This window comes from Mustela nigripes, chromosome 12, assembly GCF_022355385.1.
Source record: "Mustela nigripes isolate SB6536 chromosome 12, MUSNIG.SB6536, whole genome shotgun sequence".
In the NCBI taxonomy this organism is placed as follows: domain Eukaryota; kingdom Metazoa; phylum Chordata; class Mammalia; order Carnivora; family Mustelidae; genus Mustela; species Mustela nigripes.
Genome location: NC_081568.1, coordinates 130,233,004 through 130,259,779, shown reverse-complemented (window position 1 = coordinate 130,259,779; position 26,776 = coordinate 130,233,004). Strand labels below are relative to the sequence as shown.

Genomic DNA, 26,776 nt, shown 5'->3' with positions numbered 1-26,776 from the left:
GAGCAGGAAGACCAATCCTGATATCATGACCTGAGCGGAAGATAGATGCTTAACAATGACTGAGCCACCCAGGCACCCCTATTGATGTTAATCTTGAGTAAGGCTGTGTCTGCCAAATTTCCCCATTCACACATCTACTATTTTTCCCCTTTGTAATTAAGCGTTTGTTTACTTATAGTAAGAGATACTTTGAAATTATTCACATATCCTATTTCTCTTTAAATTTCACTCAGTAAACAGCTCAATTTTGAAGAAAAGGTAAATGTAACCCACAGACAGAAGAACTCCACCCGTGACAACAAAAGCCATAAGTAACTGGTGGCCATTATGATAATCCTAAAGTAGGGAATCTTCAAACTGCTAAAGACATAGCATGGAAAACCAGAGCACCATGAAAAGGACATAAGGAGTGAAACATTTTGCCATTAGTACTAAACAAAATAAAACAAAACCTTCCCTTTTTTTTTTTTTTGATAATTCAAGGGCTAAAATAAAGAGATAAATTGTGAAAAGAAACAGAAGGAATTCCAGACAGATTTCATAGTTATCAGAGCTACACTATCATTTGTATTTCTTTCTTTCTTTTTTTTTATTTTTTTTAAGGGGGGAAGGGACTGAGGGAGAGTGAGGAGAGAATCCTAAGTAGGCTCCATGCCCAGCACAGAACTGATGAAGGCTTAATCTCATGACCCTGAGACCATGACCTGAGCTGAAATCAAGAGTTGAACACTTAAGTGACTGTGCAACCTAGGCACCTCTCGTTTGCATTTCTTAACTCATCTTTGCAAAAGTGATGTTTAAAAATCATATCTTTAGGGTTCCTCAGATCATGTATGTAAAGAACCATAGGCTTTAGGTTTTCTGAGTCATTAAACTTTGGTAGACTATTGAATGCCACTTGTATGATTGGTTTGTTAATTTTCTCCCCATGTTCTATTATAACATTGCAAGACCTGTATTTAAGTTACAATGGAAAATATTCCTTCAGAATTTTTTCTGTACCAACTACCATAGCCACAAGAGGCAAAAATTTCATGAACTCTATCTTTGCAGAATTGACTTGACCCTCTAAGAGTCCCAACTGAATTAACAATAGCATATATAAAAGAATATAAAAGAATGTTACTATTAGTTTATCACATAAAAAAGCAATTTGAAATTCATATAAAACATCAAAATACCTATTTTATCAATGAACCAGTTTTGTACTTTTTTTTTTTCTGAGTCAGTCATATCATCAATATCCAATATGTATTTAGTACTTTCTATGTGCCAGTGACCAAGTTTTCTATACATGTTGTCTCATTTGTCACACCTATATGAAGTATCAAGAATTATGAAGGATTTGAGATGTCACTCTACTTGAAACTAACAAGATGGCCTGCCACAGTTTTATGAATGCTGGCAGAAGACACGAGATTCTTGGGTCAGAGATGAAGGACTTCATTATCCATGGAAGTAGCAGAAACCAGAATATCAGCATTTTCTTGGGCCAATTCTCTAAGCCCCAGTTCCCAGAGGACAACAAAGAAGGTTAGGAGACACATGCACATACAATGGGTTGCATTCTAGGAGAGGAGCCCTGAATGTAGGGAAACTGAATTATTTATTTTATTTTATTTTTTATTTGTAGGGAAACTGAATTATTTATTTTACTTTATTTTTTATTTTTTTTAAAGATTTTATTTATTTATTTGACAGATAGAGATCACAAGTAGGTGGAGAGACAAGCAAAGAGGAGGAAGCAGGCTCCCTGCCGAACAGAGAGCCCGATGTGGGCCTCGATCCCAGGACCCTGGGATCATGACCTGAGCCGAAGGCAGAGGCTTTAACCCACTGAGCCACCCAGGTGCCCTGGGAAACTGAATATTTTGAAATAAACAGTAATCATGCCACTCTTTGCTTCAGAAGGACACACTTTCACTATCTTCTGAGGCTATTTATTATACAGACATCCCTGAGCAAACAGGCCAGAATAAAGGCAGTCATTGCCTCAGCTGGCAGGACACATGGAAATGCAAGACACTCATGGAGAATTACCTCCCAACATGATGTAGATACTATAATTATTCCTCTTACAAATGAGTAACTTTAAGCTTAGAGAGAACATAAGGAGCCATTCAGTGATGGCATAAGGTACATGCTTTTCCATGGGAGTGTGTTACTATTTACGTGTTCCCCACAGTGTCACAAATGGTATAGGAGTGAGGTTTGGCAAAAATACGCACCCAAGATAAACTTTCCATTAGGCATTTTTAAAAAATAAAGTGTGTTTTCCTCTTTGTGATATCATTTTTAAAATATAAGTATTGGGGCTCCTGGGTGGCTCAGTCAGTTAAGCATCTACCTTTGACTCAGGTCATGATCTCAAGGTCCTGGAATCTGAGCCCTGCATTGGGCTCCCCGCTCAGTGGGGAGCCTGCTTCTCTCTCACTCTCTGCCCTTGTGCAAGCACTTGTGCTTGCTCTCTGTCTCTCTTTCTCTCAAGTAAATAAATAAAATCTTCGAAAAAAGAAAATAAAATAAAATATAAGGATGAAGTTTCATACATAATTTCACATCTACTATGCTTGAGGAGGAAGTACACTGTTATAGATCAAAACACAAGCCCTGAAATCAGACAATGTCAAGTTGGAATTTCAGCTCTGTACTTACTAACCTCTCTAAGGCTGTTTCCTCCTTTATGAAATGAGAATCCCTTGCAGGTTCATCGTAGGAGTTAAATGAGATCACGGGTGTGGTGCTCTTGGCATAGTATGCTAGCACATAGTAAATGCTCAACAATAGGGAGTAGTAATGATGACATGTGGGAGGATTGCTAGCCAAGTCCCTTCAATTTCTGTTGACCTCAAAACTTGGAAAATTGAATAATAAAATCAGAAAGAGATTTTTTTAAGACCCGTTTTCCCATGTAAAAAGCTTTTTTTAGGCATTGGGGATGTGTCCTATTGAATTTAACCTTTTTTGTTCAAAGGTTAATTTTAAATGTAGGGTGGAAACTCTTCAAGCTGTCATTGGAATGGATGTTGTTCTTTTAAAAGGTCTCCTAATACTTTTTTAATGAGTGGAGCAGGAGAGCTTGTCATTTTCCCTAACATAAGGTGAATAAAATACAAATGTATGGTGGGAACCAGACACGGGAGGAGCCCAGTAATCTGCACTTGTCATGTGTGTCCTCGTGATCAACTCAAGGGGCCCTTTGACTTCACACAGGGAGGTGTGCTATGTTAGAGACAGCTCTGTTGATCTTTTATCCATTCATATGGGGGGGGTGTTGGAAGATGAAATTGCATTTTACTTTCACTTAAAAGTTACACCATAGCCATTAGATAAAAGCAAGAATAATTGCCTGCTCAGTGGGCAGGCTGCTACAGAGAAAGAAACGCGCTCATCAAACAGTTGTGTTTTTCAGCTTTGGCAGATGGAACATCACATTCTTTGGTGAGTTCCTCCACCCTGTAAAATTTAATGATCTGCCCTTCCCACAGTTTGTGGAACAAATTATTGTCCAAGATAGCTTGATGTCAGTTTGTTTTCGAAAGCCTCTCAACTTTAACTAATAGTTGCAATCCAAATTAACAATAACCAAGGAAGTATGGAAATTATGGGTGCATTCTGGTAATTCACTCCAAACTAAGCTTGTTATCTGCATGAAATACAACCATGGCTCCATGAATAATTCTCAAAAATGTTGAATTTAAAATGAGCACTGGGTAGGATAAACAGTAGTTGAATAATACTTAAACTCCACCATCTGGTATTCTAGTATTTTAATGTGAGCTAAATTTCTTTTATTAGGTGTTTATTTGAGATTCTTTATGGATTCTTTCCTTCTGCAGAGGGAGCTCCATAAATTGGGGAGGAGAAAGAGTTACGATCCAGGACAGTTTTCTTTTATCGTAGTTCTCCTAAAGAGAAGCACAAGTTTCAGAATCTTAGCCATTTTCCCAAATGGCAACTGAAGAAGTCCCGAAATAATCTCGTCTACATTCAAAACACTTATTTATAAGACACCGCAAGTTTGGTGGATGTGGCGGGAGGGAAAGAGTTACTCAGGTGGTAAGATAAAAAGAGTATATGGTACAGATTAATGACGGGAAAAAGACAAGATGATTAACAGTAGGAGACAGGGCAGGACCAAAACATAACAAATTTACAGCCTTTGAGAGAAAAATAAAAGAATAAAGAATTTTTGAAAAATGAAATGGATGTCATGAAAAGAAGATTCAGTGGGCCCATCATGCTGGGGTTGGGGGTGGGGGTGAGAGAATCAATGTTTTTCACCAAAACTTTTATAGGAAGCTCTCTCAGTGACTTCGTGTGCAATTTGCATGAGAACTATTTTTCTTCTTCCTGTTGCAAGAAAGGCAATATAAAATTACATGGAGGAAGCGGGAGACAGTAATAATGACATTTACATAGCTCCTTGCTGTTCACTGAAATACCTCCACACGCATTACCTGCTTCAGTAGACACAATGTTCTGTCTAAGCCATCATCGCCACTCTACCTATTGCAAACAAGTGAGACTTAAGAGTAATAGTACCTTGAGGCCAGTTTTATTTTTCAAAACTCTCAACTTTAGTTGTTATATTTCAAGTCAGCCCTAACAAAGGGGGCAAGAATATTCTGGGCACAGTCCAAGCAAAACTACGATCTGCTTGAAATGCAACTTCCTTCTCACTCCACATTTAGTTCTTACTTAATGACTCTGTACCACCTAAAGAAACCTGGCTCTGCCACCAACTGGCAGATATACCCTGGAGTAGTCCCTTAGCCTCTCGAAGCACTAGCTTCCTGCACTAACACCGATAGACGACTTCCAGTTTTTCAAAGCACTTGGCATAGGTCACCTCATCTCATGTTAACAGCAACATTTTGTGAAAAGTGAAATGTAAGGTAAACATTTCTATTTTTTTTAGTAGAGAGAATTGAATCAATGTTGGTAGATGCCTTGCCCAAGATCATGCTGATCTGTGAGATGCAGGTCTCCACTCGAGACCTCTAAACCGCCGCCTTACCAGGAAATCTGGGTTTGGGTTAGAGGAGGTCTAAGACCTCCTCCAGTTCTATCCTGCCTGACTTCAAAGACTAACTGGGAGAATCTACAGTTATTTGCCCATCAATAGTGTCTTACTGATAAATTGTATACTATTTGGAATAAAAAATAAAATAAAAACCTAGTTATTAAAGTACACCTCCTTTCTGCAAGGGAGGTGGAAGGAATAGAAGATAACCAAAGCCTCTGTCAACCCTCAAAGAGTGCATGCTGTGGTTTGGGCATAATTATAAACATCCACTGCCCAATGAGCAGCTCAGACAAAGTGCTTTGGGAGTTAGAGCAGGGAGGGGCCTTCGGTCTGAAACCACAGGATAGGTTTAAACACTTAGAGCCTGGAGCAAGGGAATAGAAGAATGATAACCCACAAAAGCTTTGTGTGCTGTCTACCTTATTAGCGTATCTGTTTTCTACCAAAAAGACATTAGGATGTCTTTTTTTTTAATAAATAATAACATTATTGTTGTCTTTATTGTTATTCACTATCAACGTAGCCCTCCTAGCAAAATAGTTAGGCAATATTTATTCAGTACCTGATACACGACTAATAAGTATACTCAAATCCAGAGAGTTACAAATCTAAGAAAGCATGAAAATTTCAGGCACCAGCTTCGTTTTTGTATTCAGTAATCTTTTCTTTTTTTTCTGGTTTTGTGTCTTTATCAAGAGCTGCCAAAAAGTCATTCAAGTGACCAGTTCAATTTTTCTTCCTCTGTGTCTAATTTCTCAAAATACTAAAGTAAAACATGAGAATGAATAAAAACAAAAGAACAGAATGGAAAAAGAACAGAAACAGAGCACTAAGACAATTATTCCCGAATGATCGAGGTCCGACAAACTTTGCCACTACCCATAATTGTTCAGTGTTATTAAGTTGTATCCTGTGACATATCCCAAAGTCAAAATAACTTGCCCACTTAACTTATAACAATGCACTGGGTACAGATTTTCTCCATGAAACAAGTAAGATGGATGTCAGAGCAGGCCTTGGAAGATACTGAAAACAGAGAACTCAACAGTGGATCACTCTGACAGCAGATTAAATAAGTAATACATGAGCATCAATTACAAACACTCTTTCCATTTAGATCTCAGCATTGCATCAAACATCAGGCAACTGTGAAAGATGAAGCAGGACCAAAGCAAAAAGGAAATTATAATAATGGAGCTTGCAATACAACTTCATTTCAAATAACATCTTTCATATAAACTGATATCCAAAGTACTTTCCTGAATAAAATAGTATAAGAAAGTGGACAGCATGTGGTATAAATTACAGAAAACAGTGGTGCAAAGATATTATATGTGGAGCAAATTAAAGCATTCTATCATAAAGCCCACAGCAGTGGGAAGGAGTGTGAAGAGGTACAGCATAGTATGTGATTTTAGATGAGGTGTAAGAAAATGGGACAATTTGATAAGAAAGCCGTTTTTCTCCCCTCTTATTCCCCCCCCCCCCCCAAATGAAGTACTTACCATTCTCTTTCAGTAGAGTGCTTTAACTGTGGATTTGATAAAGGTGAATTCTGGGATGTTTAGCTTGAATGTTGCCATCAGTCAGAACGAGGGGTTCTGTGTGAGGAATCAAACATCCTCAAAATCTGCTGCGTATCTAGAAACGGGACATGTACAGGTGGCCAAATCTTCCTCCAGACATTGACCGCATGGTGGTTGAGAGCAATGGGCAGGAACATCAGACTGGCCCATCCCATCCATACTTGATTCTGCCACTTAAAATCCATATGGCCCTGAACAATGTGTAACCTTTCTTGCCTCCACTTCCTCATGTCTAAAATGAGAAGTACCGTGCTGTGTAACAAGATTCTCATAAAGATTAATTACGAAATTCACGTGAAATGTTTAGCAGACGGTCGGTAGCACAGCCATTTAAAATGTTAACTACTCTACCTATTAGGTATGAAAAGAAGGTTCCCCATAGGAACTCCAGAACCACCAGTGAGAACCTCTAGTTGTGTTCAGAGAGAGTAGTCAGGATTCACTTCAGAGCACTCCCCACAAGGGTGAGCCCCTCATACACCTGCCTCCAGGGGTGCTGCTGCCAAGTGTAGGCATTCCAAGGTATGACTCTCTGGGGTCGCAGGACTTTTGGTTTGTAATCGAGGATCTGAAACAACAGAAAATGGACACTCCTTAAAATCTGGTAGAAGATCCAGAGTAGATCTTTGGTTAAGAGGTTCATAAGGGAAGTTGGGCCACATAAATTCATCCATTTAACAAGCCATCATTGAAGCTATAGAACCAGATTTTGTCAGCCCCACTGCTTCTTCCTGCTGCCACTGACTCTGTAATTATGCTCTGCTCTGTGGCCTTACCTGTTCCTTTCTGTCAGATGACTTCCACAAATGTCCTCCCTATAGGAGAATAGGAATAGGAATATGGTGTCCACCATTCCTCTGGTATTTGTTACGTATTGTTATGTAGCAAATTGGTCCCAAATTTAGCGCCTTAAGACAACCCACATTTATTAACCCATAATTTCTGAGGGCCAAGAATCCAGAAGTAGCTTAGATTTGTGGTTCTGGCCCAAGGTCTCTCAGGAGGTCTCCACAAATTGAGCCTGCTAACCAGGGGTGCAAAATCATTTCCAAGCTCACTCTTGCGGCTATAGGCACATTTCACTTCCTCAACATGTGGATCTTTTTGAAGGACTATTCACAATATGGGAGTAGGTTTTCCCCAAAACAGGTGGTCCAAGAAAGCTAGAGAGACCAAAGCAGAAGCTATATTGTCTTCTACAACCTAATCTCAGAGGAGACATACTGTTACTTCTGTGGTGTTTTATTGGTCACACAGACTATCCCTTGTACAATATATCAAGAGCGTATAGCAGGAGGCAGGGAACCTTGGGCACATCTTGGAGGCTGGATGCCACATCCCCTCGTGGCTAGTTATTCTTCAGCCCTGGCCACCCCTGGATGCACTTGGCCTGTTGATGCCAGTGATCCAGTTTGTCTCTACTTCTCCCTTCCACGCTGAACTATCGTGAACTACTGAACGATGCTGACGTTTTTCCTTTCTCAAAGCACTTGCCAAAAGATTGACCCTATTAAGGTAGTATGGGTACTTTAAGGCTTTTCTCTGTTCGTTCTTCCAAGTAAACCTGAATATGTTTATTGAAGAGCATTAGCTACTAGAATGGAAGGCTCAGATATCTGTAAGTGACAATACCGCATCTAACATCTAACATCCTCCTTTTATAAGTCGCCAGGTAATTATGACTATCATCAAGAGATGAAGCTTCAGAGAGACGCTTGCCTCGAACTGTCTTTTCTCCGAGTCTTTGCTCTCCATTTAGTCTTTCTTCATTCAGAATAGCTTTCTCTACCCCATTCCCCAGGTGTTCATATTCTCTCTCATGGCCCAACTTCAGTGACAACTCCTTCAAGGAGCCCCCTCTGACCCATCATCCCTCCCTTCTCTGGCTGCATTTACAGTTCGTCGTGTATTTCTTTTTCTGTTGTTTACCCATTGGAGAGTAAGAGGGCACACGCTACCATTGGTATGAAACTTTGTAAAGCGTTAGTCCGGGAAGCCAGTGTGTTAGATGTGAAGCGCCGGGAGGAACCCCACAGGTAAAGAGATTATCAGTCACTGATTTTAAAAACACTGCCAATTTCTCAACAATCATGGAAGGGTTCATCCCTAGGATCCTGGGATAACGTGTTTTTCTTCTTGGAACTTGGACATGTTTACCTTCCTGCAGGTCCCTGATTATCAGTGAGAAAGCGCAGACGTAAAGGCGTTTGCTCAGTGACCTTATGGACTTTCAATCCAAACTTGGTTTTGGCTGAGGACAGTTTAGCAGTTGCCCTGGGGGCAGTGGGGTGGAAATGACCCTGGTTTCCTCAGCTTTTACTAACAGTGCTTCTCTGGCGGCTGAAATCCTAAACCTTTCTGCCTCTGTGCATGGCCTATTCTCATCTCTCTTTTAATTATAAAAACAATGTAGCAGCTTTCAATAACTTTGGGGAAAAAATACTGGGAAAAACAAAATCCCAGTACCCAAATGCATAGAAAACACTCTGTGTTAACTGAACCTATGTATTCTACATGTTTAGTAAATGGGTTCAAGTTTCCTGACCCCTTTTCCTTGTCCCATTAAAAATTATGCCTACAGCCATACACACACACAGTCAATCCTTTGGTGAGTGTGTGTGTTTATGTGTATGTTTTGTGTTAAGGTGTGTTTCCTGATTGTCTTTAACTTCTTGGACACAAAGGCAAGCAATGCATGACATATGCCTTCTTCCAAGCCTTTGTCCATAGTTGTATAACGTTTCACATTGATCCATCATAATGTGTATATAACCTTATACTCTTTTGGCATTTAACATAAGGCCAAAAACAATATTTCAATGTTCCTGCATAGACTTCATAATTCAGTGTAGGCAGCTTGGTTGTCTAACAGACTTGAGGACAAGTGCTTCCTCTGTCATTCAGTAGTTGTATTACACTGGATAATTAATTAACCTCTCTGGGAATCACTTTGTCTTTAAAATAAGGTAAACAATATCTGCCTCATGCTGTCAGGATGAATAAATGACTTAGAGGATACAAAGTTTTAGTACTGGCCTATACTAAATGTCCAATAAATTTTAGCTAAAAATAACCCTCATAAAATATAAATGTTTATGTGGTATAGTATTCAAGCGGAAAATAAAAACTATTTATGACATATAACTACTCTAACATAAGATGACGTTATGTACTCACAATCTCTTTAAATTTCAATTTTAAGTATATATCAAATCATTATGTTGTACACCTTAAGCTTATGCAATATTTTATGCCAAATATACCTCAGTAAAGCTGGGGAAAAAATTCTAATTTCAAATAACTTGAATCTGATCCTCATCTATTGTTGAGTGCAGTGGTCTCTAACTAATTATAGCCCTTGTATGTGGGAATGTATTTGGCTGATTCCCCCTGTGTCCTTTTCTTCCTTCATCCTGGATACACATTGCTCCTAGTAAAAACACTCGCCTGCTGGTGTTTATGTTTACACGGAAGATTTCCGTGGGCTGATCCCTGGGTTTTTCATGTAATAGTCAACATTGCATGCAATATGAAGTAGAATTTTAGGGAAATAAGTGGTTAAGCACCCAGTAAGTGAATAGAGGTTTTGCAGAGATCGAACAGGTGTTAATGAGGAAGTTGTCAACTTCACAGTTTCTGTTTGAATCCTTGGAATCAGGGCAACCGGAAGAATGAATTCTGACCATTGCAGAGAGCCAGAAGAGACTTTGGCCAAAAAAAACTTTTGGGGTTTGTTTTGTTTTGCTTTTAGCTACTAAAGCTCTGTAAATAAATAATTAGTACTGATTTACATTTAAAATTTTCAAATGAATATCCACAAATCTGGTTATTAAAATATGAACAATTAAAATATGGTCATTAAAATATGGACAGCGAAATTTTACTAGGGTTAGGCCTTGTTTTGTTCTGTTTTGCTTTGAGGAGGGAGAGAGTATTATGATTGGGATGATATATTGAGCAAAATGCTTAATTGCAATCTACAGAATCCACCTCTGCAAATCTGAGCAGAAAAGGAATTGATGCAAGGATATTAGGCAGTTCACAGAACATCGGGGAGGGCCAGAGGATCCAGCAATAAATCTGAACATCAATGAGCAATGGTCAACCACTCCTTTTCTGGCAGAAACACCACTGGCAGTTGGCACAGGTGCTGCCCAGAACTGGATTCCAGAAACACTGCCATTTCCTACCCTCCATCACCTGAACTACCCCCAAACTGAGGTGCATCTGCTCCCTCACATGCTCTCTCCAGATCTGTCTCTAAAGGATAGTTCCTCCGGTTAGAGGAATCTAGGTCACATGCCTGCCCCCTACTTCAGGGAGTCTGAGATTGCAAGTTTTGGGCTTCCTCTTTGGGAAAGGGAGACATAGAATGTGGGAAGTGATCACAATGTACGGAGTGCTCAAAGCTATCAGGTAGCTCAAGTCATGAATGTATATCACAGGGTTAAACATTTTGAGTGTTCTGTCCGCACTGATTGTGGATTTCTGTCCCAGAGGAGAAATTTCTTGCTGCCAATTTCTCAGCTGTCTGGGAGATAGACTCCATATTCCTCAGATCCCAAGACTTTTCAAACCCTTCACTGCCCTAAAGAAAATTTGCCATTCTTCAAGTATGTAGCCCTGCTTTCTTCATTTCTCCCTTCACAAGCATACCCAGTGTTAACATGGGAATCTGAGATGATAAGAATAAAACTGATAAATGTGTGTTTGTGTGTGTGTGTGTGTATGTGTGTGTAAGAGACAGTGTAGATGTGTGTGTGTGTCTGTGTGTCTGTGTGTGTGTGTACTAGATACAGTGGAGGAACTCATGACCTCACTTCCCGTTTATGGTTAGGTGTAATTATAACAAAAGAGAAAGGAGTACTTTATTTCTTAGAAATTTCATAGCATAGGAGGAAAATAGGATGGATGGGTAAGATAATTAGAAAATACCTTATAATGAAAAGAAAATAAATAATTTCACCATTATTAGGCATGCAATCCTAAGCCAGAATGCTAATTACTCACTCTAATTGTAAATATAAAGATTAAAATGGTCCGTGTTTCCAAATAATAACTGTAGAGTACTTAGGTAGTAAGAAAATAACTTTTTCGGTTGTATATTTAGAAATCCTATCAATCTTTGACATACATAGCTTAAAAAAGATTCAGTTTGTTTTGTTAAATCTAATTGTAGGCCAAATAATTAGTGTATGAGGAGAATTAGTGAAGATATGGCAAGGTAATCATAAACAAGTCTTGAATAACTGATTTTTCTAATGATGAGTTTCTCTCTGAATAATTTGTATGCGTTGGAAATTTTCTCTAATACTATTTAATATATTTTATAATATCTTTTAAAATTACAAATATAGTATGCTCAGTGGAAAAAAACTTGGAAATACAGATAAGCTAGAAAAGAAAATCTTATCACCTCTTATGTATAGTTAGTCTGCTTGGGCTGACTATTACCAATTTGCCACAGACTGGGTGGTTTAAAAACAGAAATTTATTTTCTGTCAGTTCTGGAGACCAGAAATCCCTTTGTCAATGTACCGGCCAACTTGGTTCTTGGTCAGACCTCTCCTGGTTTAGATGGCTACTTTCATCTCACAATGTCCTCACATGATGCAGCAAGAACAGGGTTTCTGGTATCTCTTCTTACAGGGCACTAATCCCATCATGACCTGATCTAGCCTCAGTTAGTCAAAATGTCCCATCTCCAAATACCATCTCATTGGAGGTCAGGGTTTTAACATATACAACTTGGGGGGGGGGGGCACAAACATTCAGTCTATAACATCACAATTCAGAATATAAACCCTCTTGAATTTCCATTCTGTTTTTTGCATAAGAACAAAAACAAATATTGTAAAAAGTGAAAATATACTGATTTGCAATGACTCTTTGCTTTTCATTTACTATATTCTGAGAATAACTTTCCTCTTAATTGTGTAATTATATAATTAAATACATAAAATATTTTAAGTGTCTTTAAATATCATTCTGTAGCATTAGGTTTAATAATAGAATAGAATTCTACTGTAAGTATATGCTCTAATAATTAGTGTCCTAATTCTTTCTACAGATGGACATTTATATTTTTTGTAATTTTTAAATATTTTAAATAGTGCTATAAAGAATATTCTTGTAATCATTTCTTTGTTGCATGCCTATAATTATTCTGAATTTCTGGGACAAAGGGTATGCATATTTTAGGGCTTCTGATAGCTTTGCCAAATCTTCCTTGAGAAAGTTTATTCTGAGTATATTCTCAACTAGCAATGTAATAAAGCCTATTCTTGATGTCTTCACCCTCAACCTGTATTAACACAGGGCATTATCAATTTTAAATTTTTAGCAAAGATATGCCACTGTTATTTTCATTTAATTATTTTTTATTGGTCTGCAGAAGTTTTTAATTACCCTTTACTCTTAGAGGTTCCATCTATCATTAGAGAGATTTTCCCCACTTCAAAATTAAATAAGCTTTCATATTACACTTTTGAAACCTTGTTGTGGGGATACCTGGGTGGCTCAGTCAATGAAGCATCCAACTCTTGGTTTCAGCTCAGGTCACGATCTCAGGTTCATGGGGTATAGCCCCGTGTCGGGCTCCACGCTCAGCTGAGTCTACTTGAGATTCTTTCTTTCCCTTTCCCTCTGCCCCTCTGCCCACTCGTGTGCCTGTGCTCTCTCTAAATAAGTAAGTGAAATCTTAAAAAAAAAATTGTGTGTGTGTGCCTATAAATTTTAAATACATCTTGAGTTTATTTTAGAGTTAAATATGCTTTCTTCAAATGATTACCAATGTTGTCCCAATGCATAAAATTTTGTTTTTTCTTATACAAAGAAAACATTCTAATTAGCAAAATATAAAACTAATCCTAATTTTAAAGGGACCTTAATAAGTTAGTCCTCACTGCGTAGGGACTGTGAGGATCCTATTATTCTAAAGGTCATACGGATTGACTTTGGCCAGCTGTTGGTGTTATTTTTAAAGCATGATGTGAACATGACCTATGATAAAATTAAATCTGTGTATACGCAATTTGGCTCCAGCATGGGAGGTTGTACATAATATTCTCCATAACACATCCCATTCTAATCTTGAAATCAACAACACTTAAGACAACATGCATAATTAATTTTGATGTATCAAATTAATCCTTGCTGTTTCTTGACATTTCCAACAAGGATATTGATTATTATCATGATATTTTAAACACAAGTAGCTATCCAGTAAAACCTGGAAGTGCATTTGCCAATTCTCTTAGAACTTCAAGCTACCACTAGATGGAGTCATTAAGTCTTTACCAAGCTGGATCCATTAAAATGTAATGTTCTTAAAGCAACAGATCAGCAATATTTTAGTCAGCACCCCTAGACAGGTGTGGTGTTTTTTTTTTTTTTTCCTCCTATGCAGGTAATTATTAACTCATCTTTAACTTGTCTTTAGATAACCATGACTGTAGCTGAATTGGAATGAATGTCAAATTTATTTAATAAAAATTCTTGCTAGTAAATATTGCAACTTGGCCTTAAAATCTTTCATCTCAAGATGAGCATAAAAAACTCAAGTGCATTACTATAGATATATACATATATATGTATATATATATATATATATATATATATTCACAATAACTATGTGGAGAACATTATATATGAGATGATCCCATTCACTGTAAGTACAAAAGGTATGAAGTACTCAGGAATAAGTCTAACAAAAGATACGCAAGGCCTTTATATAGAAATTGTCAAAGATTATTAAACATCATTAAAAAGCCCTGAAATAAATGAAGAGATATACAATGTTCATGGATGAAAAGACTAAATAATATATACAAATGTTGGTTTCTCCAGATTAATCTATATATTAAATCAATTCCAAAAAACATACAATTCCAGTCAAAATACCAATACGATTGCTTGTGTAAATTAACAAAAGGATTCTAAACCCCCAAATTATAATTCATATGATTTATATATAATAACACATGATTTAAAATAGAATTTTAACAACAATATGGAAGTAGGGAATAACTGGTCTTATTTTACCAATAAAATGAATTAGAAATCCAAGGAAAAAAAAATCCATGGTGGCATCCCAAAAATCAAGGACAGAGTTGGTTATTCATGTGGAAAAAGACTACGTTTAAATAAAATTCAATCTTAATCTCACATGAGCCAAAATAAATTTCAGGACAACTAGGATCTAGGTATTTTCAACCATAGCTTTAAAACTGTAAGAAGAAAATAAAGTGATTTTGGGTTGGTTGGTTGGTTGGTTTGCTTGTTTTCATCTCAGGGTAGAAAAAATTTCTCATATAAGATACCAAATCACAAAACAAACACCGATAAATTTTCTCGTATTAATGTTTGTGTTTCAAAATGTCACAAGGAGGAAAGACAAGCCCTGGACCCAGATACATGCAATACAGAAAAAAATACATATGTACTTCTTACAGGTAAATATTTTTAATTAATTTATTTTTCTTTAATTTAATTTTATTTTTTCAGTGTTCTAAGATGCATTGTTTATGCACCACAATCAGTGCTCCATGCAATATGTGCCCTCCTTAATACCCAGCACCAGGATCACCCATTCACTCACCCCTCTCTCCTCCAAAACCCTCAGTTTGTTTCTCAGAGTCCCCAGTCTCTCCCCCTCTGTTTCATCTCCCCCTCTGATTTTCACCAATTCATTTTTCCTTACCTTTTCCTGATGTCCTCTGTGTTATTCCTTATGCTCCACAAGTAAGTGAAACCACATGATAAATGACTCTCTCTGCTTTACTTATTTCACTCAGCATAATTTCCTCTAGACCTGTCCATGTTGATACAAAAGTTGGAAGCATAATATTCCATTGTATATATGGACCATATTTTCTTTTTTAAAAATTGCTTTTATTAACATATAATTATTATTTGCCCCAGGGGTACAGGTCTGTGAATCATCAAGCTTACACATTTCACAGCACTCACCATAGAACATACCCTCCCCAATGTCCATAACCCTACCACCCTATCCCTACCCCCCTCCCGACCTCCCAGCAACCCTCAGTTTATTTTGTGAGATTAAGAGTCTGTTGTGGTTTATGGACCATATCTTCTTTATCCATTCACCTGTTGAAGGACATCTTGGCTCTTTCCACAGTTTGGCGATTGTGGGCACTGCTGCTATGAACAATGGGGTACAGATGGCCCTTATTTTCACTACATATGTATCTTTGTGGTAAATACTCAGTAGTGCAATTGCAGTGTCATAGGGTAGCTCTATTTTTAACTTCTTAAGAAATCTCCACACTGTTTTCCAAAGTGGCTGCACCAACTTGCATTCCCACCAACAGTGTAAGAGGGTTCCCCTTTCTCCACATCGTCTCCAACACTTGTTATTTCCTGTCTTGTTAATTTTAGCCATTCTAACTGGTGTAAGGTGGTATCTCTATGTGGTTTTGATTTGAATCTCCCTGATGGCTAATGATGATGAACACAAGTAAATTTTTAAAATGAATAATATAACAGAAAAATGGACAGTACAGGAAAGCTAACTGGCCAATAAACATAGGAAAAGATGGTTGAGTTCACTATTATTAAAAGAATGCAACTTAAAACTAGAAAGTCACCTGTCCTGCTGATGAAAATTTAAATATCTGTTAACTTCACGTTTTCAGAATAATGGGTAAAAACTGGAACTCATGTAAACTACCGGCAGAGTATAACTTGTCATCATTCTCTAAGGCAATTTGTCAATGTTAGTGAAGACTCAAAATGCTCATATTCTACAACCCAGCAATTCCACTTCTAGATATATAATAGAGACAACAGCTTTTGTAACAGCAAAGATTTGGAAACAAACTACAAGTTCTAAAATAATTGAATGGGTAAGCAAGTATGGTTTTTATAGTGTTACGTTATTTTACAATTTATGTAAAGTTTAAAAACATGGCAAAAAGTTGTTTATGGATATTTATTTATTTGTTTATTTATCAAATTATAAAGAAATTCTTGGAAATATGCATCAAGTTCACTATCGTGTTTTTCTGGAGAGGGTTGAAGGAAAGACAGAAAACTTCAAATGTTTCATTTCTTTTACAAAATAATAAATCCAAAACAAATAGGAAAAATGTTGAGATACAGAAAATTAAGTAGGAAATATACGGGTATCCATTATATCTTAAAATATGTCATAACTCTAAAAAAATTTTACTCCAACATCTTAGCTTAGTTCTCTTTTTTGTTTTTTTTTTTTCAAGTTTTGTTTTTAAAGAAGTAAGAGCATTCTGACATGTCAGTTCAGCTCTCTCTAATGGCCTCACAGTTTTATAGTCATTTTTGCAATGTTATCTTATTTTTGTTTTCATGGAGCAATATTAATAAAAAATAACAAAGTAGGTTCTGCTTTTTGTTTGTTTTTAAAATTTTTTTGAAGTAATCGCTATGTCCAATGTGGAACTCAAACTCATGACCCAAGTGCAAAAGTCACATGCTTTACTGCCTGAGCCAGCCAGGAACCCCTCTTTTGTTCTGTTCTGTTTTTTAAATAATTACTTCTAGCACTTTCTCCGTTTTCAGATGCAGTGGTATTTCTATTTCTAGAGTCATGTAGACTATTAAGATCGTGTTACCAGAACCCTATAGTATCATTGGAAGATTTTTTTAAAAGTATGTTTTCTGTCATCTGCTTGGCTACCAGAGCAACTCATCTTGCAGCTACCCTAGTCCAGCCAAGGAAAAGAAACTATATTCATATCCTTTACACAACAAAATACAGTTCAACTGACCAGATTCCTCCATCTCATGCTTCTTTCTTTTTCATATCCACTACACGCCATTTTGATGTAATAAGTTTCTGGCTTCAATTTACAAATAATCATATTAAATTATACACTGCGTAAGCAGGAGAAAAAGAATCTCCAGGATCCTGGATCAAATGGCAAGATCCACCACTCCTGTGCTGTTATTTATCAGTCTCCACCAAAGAGAATTAATTTGTAAGAGACTTCCACTTTCAGCATCCCGTAAATTATACCCAGTTACTGTGAAGTAATGGGAGGAAAATTTTAGTGATTCGTTCATATTTTATGAGAAACAAGACTGAATTTTATCCCTTCCTACATATCTTCACCCTAAATCAACTATTCACTGTGTCATTGTTCTTCAAAATCATGCAATTCACATGCTTTTTTACCGATCCAGGGAAAATTTCAAAATATAAATGCCAAATTTGTTTCCCATCTTGGAAGTGTGCAAGAAAAGGAGGAAATATGAAAATCAATAGGGGAGAAAGTGCTTGTGTGAAAGAGGTAACATTTTCCTTTCTTTGAAAAAAAAAAATTGGGGGAAATATCCACCTGCTGGAAAAATACATGAATGTTTAGCTATGGCTGAGGTTTAGAAGAGGAGGACATGAATGTCCCAGCTTCTGGTTTAAATGGTATGCTAAGTAAGGGTCAACTCTGGGTCAAATTTACCAGCTAGATATATTCTAAGAGTTGCCCATGGAATTACTTATAATATTTTTCTGATTATTGTAGAAAACTTGGAAAATACAGTTTAGTTACAATGTTTTCACTTAGCATTGTAAACACAGTATATTAAATAAAAAGAAGTGTTTAAGGGCACCTGGGTGGCCCAGTCAGTTAAGCATCTGGCTTCAGCTCAGGTCATGATCCAGGGTTCCAGGGTCCTAGGATTGAGTCCTGCATGTGGCTCCTTGCTCAGTGGGGAGCCTGATTCTTCCCCTCTCTCTCTGCCTGACCCCCCTACTTGTGCACTTTCTCTCAAATAAATAAATATTCAAAAATAAATAATAATAAAGTGTTTAAAAAGTTTAAGGTTTTAATATTTGAAAATGGACCCAAATGGAAATAAAATGAACGTGTGTGCTCCAGTCATGTTTTACTGGAATAATTGGGTGTAGGTTGATCAGTTTAAGAAGTTATCTACCCCACTCAAGCTTGAAAATACTGCTTAAAAATCTTTTGTATAGATAACATTCTATTGTATTTAAAAGTATTAAACTGGTCTCAGTGAAGTTCAATATTAATTGAGAATTCACTGAGAGCCAAATTGTTCTTGCTTTTCCTGTCCCCTCCAGTTCTTTTTGTCACAGGACAGAGGAAAATAATTAGCACCCTAAAGAGTCATAAATAGAGATCTGTCAGGTAGCAATATATTAAATCCCATTTAGTGCTCTTTCCTGAGTTCCATTGGAAACAATAACTTGTCTTGCACCCTGATCTAGGGTTTGTTTGCAGGTTACATTTCAGTGTTCACTCAAATGCTGGTTTGTTTCATTTCCACTTCCTGGAACAGTACAGGCAGTCCTTGTTTATGTCCACAATGCATTCCTGGAAACCATACCATATAGCGGTCTGTGGTAACACAGATCATTTCCCTCTTAAGACTAGTGTCAGAACAGAGGGTCATAGTCCTCAATAAGAGACACAAAAGCAAATAAACTGCAGCTGTTGCCAGCTCACTTACCATAAAAACAAAGGTCCAAAAATTAGATACATCCATAATAATTTAGAGTAAAATTCATACTTCTTATCTTATATAATGAGCATGATGCTTCCATCTACTTTGATTACACAGCGGGTAATGTACCTGTAGAGCGTTAACAAATGAAATTCAGCTATCATAATTGACCACAAATGAATTTAATATATTCAACCAGCATTAATCTTCTCTTCCTTTCTAGAATTCCAGAGGGGAGGAAAACGTGTTTCCAGGGGCCCAGATTCTTAAGACAAACAAACAAAAAAAACAAACTATCCAAAAATATGTTTCCACTGTTTTTTTCTTTTAAATACCCACATACAGTTTCTGGAGATCATTCCAGAGAATAGAAGGGAAAATGTAGTAAGCGATTTTAAAGCAGATTCTAAGAACACACGTGAAACCTCTCTTGAAAAGATCTTTTCCCTGTAACATTTCCCAGTGCCTCGACATGTTCAGAGCTGACTCCGAGGCTACCACATTGCTGCAAGGGTCTTCCATCATCTGCTTCCTGATCCATTGGCATGCCAGTGCACGTTTGTCTGCCTGCTCTGCACAAGCGGATTTAGGTGGATGAAAGCATGGGAAATGGATGTGAGAGATGCCTTGATGGTCAATTCAGCAGAACTTGGATAAATATAGAGGATGTGGTAGATTTAAAATGCCTTCAAACTCTTTGCTACTCTTTCCACAGACTCTGCTTGCCTTGAATCTCAGTCATCTTAGCGACTTACTTGATCAATATGGCAAAGATAGTAGCATAGGCTAGATCATAAGAAGTCTTACAGCTTCCTCCTGGGCCTCTTGGAGAGCTCTTTTTTTGTTAATCAGCTTCTGTGCGGTGAGGAAGCCCAAGAAGTTCTCTGGAGAGGTCCACATGGAGAGGAAGAAAGGCCCCCAAGAAGGCTACTTCCCTCTTGCAAGAAGGCGCTATCTTCGGAGATGCCCGCTAACACCAGGTGGAGCAGAGAAAAGCAGTCCCTGCTGGGTCCTCCCCAAATTGCACATTATGAGCAATTAACAGAATATTAGTAATGATTGTTGTGGGTTTAAGCTAACACATTTTAGGGTGGTTTGTTATGCAGCCATTGGTACCTGGAAGGGGAAAAAAGGCAGAGAAGAAAACATTAGTTTCAAGCCTGGGTAAACAAGGAGATACCTTTTCCAGGAGAGAAAGCAATGGAAAGCAGTGAAGGTAGAACATGATTAGAATAGCATGGGAAACTTGGGTGTTTGAAGGGTATAGCTGGGATCAGCAAGAATTATAGTGAGGACTTAGTATTTTTTACTTTATTATCCATGTTTCATAACTACCTCTCTAAAGTCTGATTAAATCTAGAGTGAACTGTAAGTTTAATTAAAATTATGCATGACAGAAAGAGGAAGCTTCTCAGAAAATAATAACATATCATTAACTCATTTCACTGGATAGCATATTATAATCACCTTTTATAACCTTTGAATTGTACAAATAATGACTCAGATCAGTATTGGTCTTGAATATTGTTTGTAAATAAGTAATATATCTAAAAAGTTTTGGCTGGAATGTCTATAGGTGTGTTGCATTTAAATGCTTTCTTGGTCATACACACTGTAACCATATGAAAATTCTAAGCCTCTTGGGAACCTGGGTGGTTCAGTCTGTTAAGCATCTGACTCTTGATTTCAGCTCAAGTGCTGGGTGAGGAACCTGCTTAAGATTCTCTCTTCTGGGCACCTGGGTGGCTCAGTGGGTTAAGCCTCTGCCTTCAGCTCCGGTCATGATCTCAGGGTCCTGGGATCAAGCCCTGCATCTGGCTCTCTGCTCAGCGGGAAGCCTGCTTCCCCTTCTCTCTCTGCCTGCTTCTCTGCCTACTTGTGATCTCTCTGTCAAATAAATAAATAAAATCTTAAAAAAGATTCTCTCTTTCTCTCAGTGCCCCCCCCACTCACATGTGTGCTTGCTCTCTCTCTGAAAAGAAAATTATAGATCTCTTTTTTCTCTAAAAGTAGGTAAACTTCTAAGTAATTTATCACCGTAATCAATAATATTAGAGATAAACCATTGCCAAAATAATATGAAACTAAATAGTTGGGTAGAACTGTAATTTTCACCCTTGCTTATAGCTTCTGTTGTCAAGTAATTTCCAAGAAATACCTTTCATTAACCCATGCAGTGTGGAAGATTTGTATTCTGCACTCCATCTATTTTGTTAAGGAAGATTATGGCAACTATTTTTTTTTTTTTTTAAGACTTCAGCAAATTGACTGTAAGGTTGAAATTGGAATTATTTCTATTTAATCTTTTCATGTGTCAGAAAGTTTTTTTAAGATTTTATTTATTTATTTGACAGAGATCACAAGTAGGCAGAGAGGCAGGCAGAGAGAGAGAGAGAGGGAAGCAGGCTCCCTGCTGAGCAGAGAGCCCGATGCGGGACTCGATCCCAGGACCCTGAGATCATGACCTGAGCCGAAGGCAGCGGCTTAACCCACTGAGCCACCCAGGCGCCCCTCATGTGTCAGAAAGTTTTAAGGACATAAATCACAGCCTGAATCTAGTGAACTGAGAGTCAATGTGTTTTTACAGCACTTAACTTTATGTGGAATGGCTTTCACCTTTTCCAGAATAGGTCAAAATAAAAAAACATATTGGAATCCCTTTCATCTCCTATCTCATCCACTGTAAATATTTTTTATATGCACAGTGCCTGGCACAGGTTCAGAAAGAAAGGAGAAATAAAGGGAGGGAGGCAGAGAGGGCTCCCTTAGAAACCTGCTTTTGCATCACATTAAGAATTAACCTGAGGGACGCCTGGGTGGCTCAGTTGGTTAAGCAGCTGCCTTCAGTTCAGGTCATGATCCCAACGTCCTGGGATCGAGTCCCACGTCGGGCTCCTTGCTCAGCGGGGAGCCTGCTTCTCCCTCTGCCTCTGCCTGCCATTCTGTCTGCCTGTGCTCGCTCACTCTCCCTCTCTCTCTGATAAATAAATAAAATCTTAAAAAAAAAAGAAGAAGAATTAACCTGAGACATTTGTGCTAAGTCTCTGCGATTTACAAAATGCAAATATACACTTGAGTCTGTAGAATAATATATCATAGATTGGGAAGGTATAATTTCAACAGGGGAAACCTGGTTTGAAATACTAAATGTGTCTCATACCTCATTACCATTAAAGCTATGTGTGTCTGTCTTACAGGCCTCACGGCATGACTTTTATTAGAGCTGTTTCCTCATAGCCATGGCAAAAATTGAGATGCTGAATGTATGATAGAAAAGGAGCACAATTTACTACTCTGCTAGGTGACTAACATAGCATTGGGTAGAGTTTGGCTTTACTTACAAAGCTTTAAAGGGTTTCAGTTATACGTAACTAAGTCTGTTCTCTGTACTATATAATATCAGAACAGTTTTAACAAGGATCATAGTCACTATCACTTAGTGTAGGACCTCAAGGAACAAACACTTTGCTAAGCTTTTTTTTTTTTTTAATTGTCATACTCAATGTGTTACAATAGGCTTCCATGGTAGTATTGTTATATCTGTTTTGAAGACAAGGAAATCAAGGTTAAATAACTGTGTAAGGAGTGGATCTAAGATTTCAACTCAAAGTTAGCCTCCAAGTTCCTTCTCTTTCCACTACCCTTACATTTATATTAAAAACCATTATCTTCACTGAAGTTAGTAAGTGGCCAATACCATAAATAGTATTAGGTATAGAGTACATGTGAGTTCCCACATTTATTTAGAGAGAACTACCACTGAAGTTCTCCTATGAAAGTCCAATCCTGAGAACTCATTTCTTCTTTCTTTATCAAAGTCAATTTGATATTTTTATAACTTATGTAAGACTATCTAAGATGCCCAAATTTGAGGACTCTAAGAGCAAATGTTGGATCTCATAATTTCAGGACAGGATTGGTTCATTTATTCCACACTTAGTATATGGATTGACAGAGATGGATCTGTCACATATAATATGACCTACGGATAGCCTTGACCTTTATGAGCCCACAGTGATGCCTCTCCTTTAAAATCCAATGAAACGAAATGCAATAATGTTACTGGGGTGGGGAGAATGAAGGGAAGAAATTACACTAATAATTGGGAGGTCCTGAATTGCTAGGTCTTTTTTTTTTTTTTTTTTTTTTTTTTTTAGGGACTAACACACCCTTTTAATATGTTTTTAAATATTTTTTAAGGTTTAAAAAGTGTTTAAAGTTTGTAGTTCCTAGTAGGAAAACATTATCTGAATGAATACCCTAATGGCAAACCATTGTAGAATGTTTCAGTTGCATGGGGAGCAGAGGGGTAGGGATTCTCTTCACAGCACCCCAGCTTTCTTCATGAGAAGGTCGGAGTACACTGGTTTGTATTATTGCGACATCCATTAGGTGATCGAAGTTGCTTTTCCTTCAGCAAGGGCTTTATTTGTCAGAAGGGCATTATGCTTGACCTCCAAATTTGGCTGACAATTTACTGATGAGATTCATAACCTTTGGGTTGCTCTGATATTTTGACATATTCGCTGGGTTCTGGGCCACATCCTGGAAGGCCACCATAACTTCTGGATCCTGCATGGCTGCAAGAACTTCCGGATCACTAAGAATTTCATTGAGCCCAGGCATTCCTGCCATTCCAGGCATCCCCCCTGCCATTCCAGGCATTCCTCCAGGAAAATTACCCGGCATTCCCCCAGGAAAGCCACCTGGGAAAGAGCCATACTGAGCTCCTGATTGTCGTCTGGCTTCTTCCTCCCTCTGGGCTCTCTCGTGTTCTTCCCGAGCCTTCTTAACCCTTTCTATTCTTTCTTTGATCTCTCGCTCTTCACGTTTTCGCTCGTATTTTCTCCTATGTTCAGCAATTTTCTGGGCCCTCGGTTGAACTTCTTTCAGCATCGCACTAGCATCTTCATCATAATCCAGTTTGCAAGCAAGGGCAAGATCATGTGCTGCTTCTTCCCAATGGCCCAGAAGTCTATGTGCTTTCCCGCGCCACTTATAAGGCTGAGCTGAATCAGGATTTATTTCAATAGCTCTGTCACAGTCTCGAATGGCAGCATTTGGCTTCTGTAATTTGATGAAGACACTGGCTCTCTTGGCATACAGAATGGCCAAGCGAGGATTTAGTTTGATGGCATCTGTGAACAAGTCAATGGCTTTCTGTAGTTCACCATCATTTAGGGCATCAATGGCAGCCACTTTTTTATCATTTGCCTGATCCATCATTTCCTCGGTTATCTCTGCATTTTCATCTCCCATTTCTTGAGGGGCATCGGTATCTGGTTCAATCACACCTTCATTGTCAATTTCTAGATCACTCTCCTCACTTGATGGTTCATCTGTCTTTATGTTTTCCTCCGCCTTCTTACTATCTGGTTTTTCTTCCTTGATACTGTCTTCTGATTTAGTTTTATGAGTGGCAGGTGGTATTTTACCCCCCATGCTCTCCACCCACTCCCGCAGGAAACGCATTTCCTCGGTGTGCAGAACGCTCGGATCCTGCTTACACATTTTCACGAAAGCCCGAAGCTCACTCACTTTGCGGGGGTCCATGGTCCAGAGGCAGTGGCAGGAGGCAGGCGCGGCTGGGGTTGCGACCCGATTCCAGGCGCGGGTACTAGCTCAGCGTGATCGTGTAGAAGGGGGCGGCTGCCGCGAGGCAGAACAGACTCGAATTGCTAGGTCTTAAAATTGTTGAACTACTAAATTCAGTACCAGATTATCTTAGGGCAGGTAAAAATATTGATCTCTCCTACGACCGATACTTAGGCCACCTCTTTCAAAGTAAATGCCAAAATATCATTCTGTTATGAATTTCTAGACAGAAAGTGAAGCTCGCTGATGCACTTTAAATTCCATCAAAGGATTAAAAAAGAGAAGAGATATAAAAGAAGCTTCGGATGTGGTTGGGTTAATGCATCTAAATTCTGTTTGCAAACACTCTTGATATTGAATAACAAAGAGAAATGAAGATGTGGTATTTTGAAGCCTGCTTTTCCTCTGGAAGAAGCAGTTGAATCTGTGACTTATGATATTGGCTTTCTCATCTAATACTTTTTTGGGGGAACTTTCTCTGCTGTATTTCCACATAACTGTAAAGACATCATCCTCTTTATTCCTCCTGCTCTGTGCTTCTTATTCACGTGTCTCCTTCAAGTTAGGGAAATTGGCTACCCCTAGAGTAAAAATATTACTGACAACTCCAAAGTGAAGACAGTTCTAATCGAAAATACCTTGGCACTCTCGCAAATGCTGCCAGCGCGGCTGTTTCTGGCTATCAGTTAGGAGCTGGCAGATGTTAAATTGACATATGTTAGGAAATAGCTTTCGGAGGCTCATGTTTCAAAACGTATAAAAGAAAAACAGATGATGCCACTTTTGTGTGTGTGTGTGTGTGTGTGTGTGGCTTAAACTGGGTAACTAGAAAATCACACCAGATGTGTTAATATGTTTCTCTTTAAAAACATTTTCTTTCCTAGGAAAGAATGAGCTAACGCAGAAACGTATACTCCTCAGAGTATACATTAGTCTTCTTTCATAGATTTTGAGTTTCTATGGTGTTTAAAATATTTGGCCAAAATCGATGGAGAAAAAAAAAAACACACCCAAAAAACAAAAACAAACCAAAGAATGAGTTCAATATTTCTACCATTGTTATAGATTTTCTAAACTGATGAATTAATCAGTGTCCTGTAAGAATTGGTTTGTGGGAGATGGAAATAGAATCCTGAGGGAAAACAAATCATGGAGAGGCCCAAAATAGGTAAAACCATTGAATAAGTTAGCTTACTCAGTAAGAATTGACATGTTAATCTGACTTGCCTCACGTTTTTACCTCAAGTGATTCATTGTCACATTGGTAAGGTAGTCACACACGAAAACATACTAAGTCATTCACATTTTCACTGTACAGATTACAATTTGACAAGGACACTTGGTGTTTTTATCTACTTTGTCATTCCCCTCTTTCAGGTGACAGCACTTTCAATATTCATTTGAGGGACGGTCCCTTTTCTATACTCCATGTAGCTGTTCTCCACAAGTTGGCTGGCCAGTCTCCAGGAGTGAATATGTGATGTGAGACTGGCCAATGAGTGAATTCTAACCTCATGACTACAGTGATTGATTCGGTGCTGAATCCATAAGCTAAGTTAGGCCATGGGACAGATTCTTGGAACTTTTAGTAGGGTCAAATCGTTGAGCTTCCAGAAGACATTTTGCCACCATGAAAGAAGTGTATATTCAAAAATTAAGCCAACATAGAGAAAAGCAAGGGAATGGGGGACAAGGAGAAAGAGAGAAAGCGAAAGACTGAACTCTGATGGTGGATTTAGTTTGTGGATCCAAACCATTCTTGAACTTTTAATTATTTGAGCTAATCCTCCTCTTTGCTTGTGCCCAGTCTGAACCAAGTTCAGACATCAAGAGAGCATAGCAACTACATGAGAAATCACTTTACGCTGAGGAAAAGAGGGATGGTTCCATGGAGAAAATAGCACCGGACAGGATCTTGAAGGAAACTAGAACAGAGTAAGCAGGGATGGAGAGAAGGGCATTGCTGATGGTGCAGTTGTGTAATCCAAGGCATTGGGGTCCAAGGTGCCACAGGGTCACTGAAGCTCGGGACCCACAAAGGACCACAGGTTGGTCCATGGTCCCATCACCCCAGCTAGACTCCAAACAGCCCTGTTGA

At 38.2% G+C, this 26,776-nt stretch overlaps 1 protein-coding gene across 1 annotated transcript; it reads right to left on the bottom strand.

Annotated features, from left to right (window-relative positions):
- Positions 1-23,440: 23,440 nt before the first annotated feature.
- On the bottom strand, positions 23,441-24,752 carry LOC132028012 (hsc70-interacting protein). The gene has a single exon (XM_059416680.1). It carries the CDS (start codon positions 24,634-24,636, stop codon positions 23,527-23,529), a length of 1,110 nt encoding a protein of 369 aa, XP_059272663.1. The 5' UTR covers positions 24,637-24,752; the 3' UTR covers positions 23,441-23,526.
- Positions 24,753-26,776: the final 2,024 nt, after the last annotated feature.

Coding starts and splice junctions, on each gene's coding strand:
- LOC132028012 (XM_059416680.1), bottom strand. CDS start 24,636: ATGGACCCCCGCAAAGTGAGTGAGCTTCGGGCTTTCGTGAAAATGTGT.